We start from the raw sequence: 4596 nt of genomic DNA on the forward strand, positions 1-4596 counted from the left end.
ACCGACGAGTTGGGTAAAACCCTGGCACCAGTGACATGTCTTGTACATGAGCTTTACCAACTGTCACTCGTCATCGAATCCAACGTCGCAACCCATCTCGATATAACCTTGTTGAGTTTAAACGGTCATGTGATGGGGAAACAGGAAATGACAGGTGGGTTTCGAGTCCGTCTAAATATGAAATTCTCATCCAGAAAGATGGTTGATGTGTGTAGAGTCGCATGACGGACGCCTGATGAGGTGGAATGAGAGGGTATATCCAGGCTGTTGGTTCCATTTCAATAGGTAGGAGCACTTACCAGGTAAGGCAAGTGAAATATCAAGGTTATTATCCGTCGAAAGCCGTTTGTTCAACCTGTCTTGGTTCGTTGTGGTGAGGCATTTTCTGTCCCTCGACTTTAAGCGGATCCTTCCTTAGCACTGCAACTAACTAAGTTACATAACTGTACAGTGCAGTCCCGCGTGCCTTTGGTCTTGCAGCGGGTCCTCGAGTCTGGAACATCGTGGGCGTTGTAGTGTAGTGCAGTCTATCCCAAGCAATTGAGCAGACAAGAGTTGCTCATCTTGTCAATTGAGATTTGCACCCAGCCCAACATCAACTAAGTTGTAAGGCTGGAACGCCATTCTTGTGGACTTGCAAAGCACTGGAACAACGCCGGACCAGTTATCTGCACAAGAAACATGGCGTTATCATTATCAACCGATTCGGCTCTAATTCAACGGCGATAATGCGGTGGCCGGGCCGATGGTGATGTACACTCCCTCTTTAGCCTCATAATCAATCATGGGGATACAAGATTGGGACCATATGATTCTCAGCTATCTTCCTCACTTCATCTCAGCCTTAAGCTGTGAGCCGTGCTTTAGTCCCCCATTTGACTTTGGGCGTACTTGCAGCGCCATGTATCTATCTCTCTTTGGTGGGGATTGAAGGTGTAGCGGCGGGACCCGGCATTTGTTTAGATCCTAGAGCTGATTGTCAATAAGGCGTCAGTTATCTTTATGGTGTTGCGAGGTTTGAGTACTTGGCGTACAGTGAGCTTATTATTATCCACCACCTGCTGGCATGGTTAATACTTCCCTTTTTGAAGATGTCAAACGTGGCCGTGGAGGCGGGAGACAACATCCAAACTGTAAAGACAGACAACATAGTCTTAGCTCGTATCTGGCATTTGGTCGGAAATCGAGTCGTCTGCACAAGACGAAGCGGAGCAAATACAGGAGGAGCCGCTTGATGTCTTGGATATGGAGCAACTGAGTGGGGGAGTACCGAACGTCAACATGTTACTCGCGAACTTGTCGCCATCATGTTGGCACCCTTGCTTTTCACTTGGGAATTGATTGATGCTCAGCTGATACTGATACATGGCGGATCACGTACTTTGAACAGGGGATTCTTCTTCACACAATAAACGTCTTGTCACGAGTTCCAGGATGGCATGGTCAGCGATCAGAGATCAGAGCATAGGCAGAGAGAGCCTTTCTATGGCGATGAGGTCTCTTGAGCAATTGAAACTTGATAGCCCATGGTGAGGCTAGATGGTGGAGGAGACTGGGCCGAGGAAGCTGTGATCATACCTCCATTGTGACAGACCAGCGTTGGACTCTGTCAGTCTGTCAATACCCTTGCATGTGCTGTGCTTGGCATGTCCAAATGACAGACTCTGTAGGGTTCTAAGACTGACCCTTGTCGGAAACATAATGGTGATCTGCCGAATGTGCCTCGTAAATCTCTCTACTCAGGTGAAGACTGAATTAGACAATTGACTCATGAATGCTACGGCCATACCAAGTGAACTAGAACATTGCCAAGCATCGTTTGGCGCTGCAAGTCAAATTGTGATGCTGACCCCACGGACTCCAAGGATGCCCTAAGTGCCATTCGTATTGGACTTGAAATGGTTATGGTAAATGTTATATGACTTGAGGGCCTGGACTCGATAACCTTGCTGTCGATTCAATTTGAGCCCTGTTCATGAACAATACCAAGACTTTAGCTTATGTCCATCAAGTAGTAAGCACTCTGTACGGACCGACAACAACTTTGGTTTGTGAAAGAAAACGGAAGATGCTCGTCGATCTCCTGGTAGTCAGCTCAACGTGTGCAAGACTTTGTTTCTAACACGCGGATAACCTATGGCCAAGGCATGTTTGACGATGTTCAACATCCAATAAACGATCGAGAGTCTGTAAGAGACACAAAAGGCAGGGGACCGTGCAACGGGATAACCAGGGATCGCTCCACCTCCTTGTCTCTCCGGGGCACATATGACGCACTCGTACCCGTGTCAGTCATCCCTGTCGTGCAGAGGCGAGAGATGGCTTGACTGGTGGTGGGCGTGGAATGAAGATCCCACACCGGGCCGGCTCTAAATTCTCAACTTCTCTCGCACGAGATCTTTCAAAATCGAAAAGATAACCGCTCCAAGCGCCCGCAGTACCTCATGTGGATATCCATAATCTTTGAGCTATTTTGGGGGAGAAGATCGAATTCGCCAATAGTATTGTTGTGCAAATAGTTGACAAGAAACCCCGAAAGGTCCCTTGACAAGCTGTGCCGGCCGAGATCTCGGTGGTGACCCTTTAAAGGTGGCTAGAACAGGGGGAAAGGCCGATAGTCTTGGCGACAAGGGACTTTCGAGACCAAACAGTGCAGATACCATCATCTAAACCAAATTCGTTGTGTAACCTGCACGAAACGGAAATTTGAACGAATATCCTTCAAGCATGAATCTCGAGAATGATCGACTTTGTCTTAGACAGCCACACGGGGGTATGCCAATATCCAATTTGAGCTTAATTAATCCCCATGGGACTTGCGTTGCACAAAGAAAGGAATACGTACGTGAATGCCGCTCATGATTTCTCTCAATGCCGATCAGGCGTGACAGATGTGAGTTAAAATTCAAGCTTACTTTGTATAATCTCAAACCGCCACGCAATTTGTCTTACTCCTGCGTCACTACGAGACGCAATCAACACGCATACAGACAGCATGACTTGAAGAGACTCGCAGCACAACGCAACGCAACGCAATGCATCTCAGGGTTTTGATGGAACAGGGCCTTCCGGATACACAACATCTGTTGCTTGCGTGTCTCCATGACAAGGTAGAGACGATCTTTGCCGACATGTCGACGCAAGCCTTGATACTGCACACAGTGGCTGTGTTGACGAGCTGGTTTAGTAACATCACCTATTCGCAACAACCTGCCGGCACGGATTTATCAGTCCAACATTGCAGAAGGCCAGGCAGATCAAGAAGCACTGGAATTTGTGTATCAACCAAGGGCTCAGTATTGAAAAGCAAAGTCGTAGTAGTGGCAGATATGCTAGTTAGTCTTAAAATTGTGGTTTCACGGATGAAGATGTGCCCAAATGCGGCTCTGAGAAACCAAATCGACCAATCCTAATAAAGACCAAAGCACGGCAAGGCATACAATCCGAATTATATGTATCTGTAAGAGAATTGGAGCAAGAACCGACGTGCGAATTGAGAAGTTGCAATTGACCCCTGTTTATGTTGGCGAATGCTTGCTGCTTTTCTCATGCCGGCATGGGCTATCGTCTCTCCAGAATAACTTTGATAAACACCAGCTAGGGATGTCAATTAGGGTGGATATTCATGCTGCTCTTGCTCTGAATGGCGATGGTGTAGTATAGGTGGTCATGGAGAATTTCATGGCGTATAATTATAATTTGCCTGGACTCCGTTCATGCCTCAGGTCCAATCTCTGTCAACAGACGAGATGAGGCGAGCAAGCGGGTACGCGTGGGTGGTAGCGCGGTGTTGTGTTGTTGCTGCTGTCTGTAAAACTCACGGCTTGCGTGGGGTATTTTGCGCTTGACGATGTAGTGGCCCCGTTGGCCTGCTGGGTTCCGTAATTTGGGATTGAATGAGGGCACGCGAGCTGCCCCTAGGAAACAAAGTAGGGAACATGACATTGACGTGGATCCGGTTATCGCACCGCCAGTTGTGAAGCAAGGGGACAAGGCTGATGAGAGGGATTATTGACTTTTGCGCCTCGGTCAGGGGCCATGCAGTATTATTGACAAGCTTGACCGCTGGAGACGTAGCAATAAAAGCATGTAGCCATACTTGCACCTATGCACAACAGTTCCCTGTTCAGTTGTTTTCTGTACTTCTGTTTCAGTCGTTTGCTACCCCTGAGAGGGAACAATAAAGATGGGTGATTTGCTGAGGATAGAAACACGAATGCTTCTGGTGGGGATTCATGATACGTGGAAGATCGTCACCAAGAAGGACTGTGATTGTTCGATGAATTGACCGCTGTTCCTGAGACTCTCTGCGATGATGTAACTGGATGAACTGGTGAGTTGGAGGATTGTGATTTCCCGTTGTGCATCGTCACGATCGCTTTCTGAAAAGTCTTGGCTGTAACAGGGTCTCGGACAGACAGTCGCTCTGGAATTGCGTGGGGTGAGCAAGACAAGATACTTACTGACTGACTGTGAGGGCTGCCTAGGTACCTATGAAGCACAAATGTAGTCAATTACTCGTGGCGAAGTCACATATACGTTACATAGAACAGTCATGGAACGCAGCTTGTGTGAGAGTTCATGATGATATGGCAG

At 47.7% G+C, this 4596-nt stretch overlaps 1 protein-coding gene across 1 annotated transcript; it reads right to left on the reverse strand.

The window, feature by feature from the left end:
- Positions 1–1871: 1871 nt before the first annotated feature.
- Positions 1872–2860, reverse strand: FPOAC1_005060 (uncharacterized protein; the record flags this gene model as incomplete). The annotated part of the gene is made up of 4 exons (XM_044849591.1): positions 1872–1969; positions 2034–2083; positions 2442–2593; positions 2846–2860. 4 exons carry the CDS (start codon positions 2858–2860, stop codon positions 1872–1874), a joined length of 315 nt encoding a protein of 104 aa, XP_044708301.1.
- Between the last annotated feature and the right edge of the window lie 1736 nt (positions 2861–4596).

The sequence above is a fragment of the Fusarium poae genome, chromosome 2 (genome assembly GCF_019609905.1).
Source record: "Fusarium poae strain DAOMC 252244 chromosome 2, whole genome shotgun sequence".
NCBI classification, from domain to species: domain Eukaryota; kingdom Fungi; phylum Ascomycota; class Sordariomycetes; order Hypocreales; family Nectriaceae; genus Fusarium; species Fusarium poae.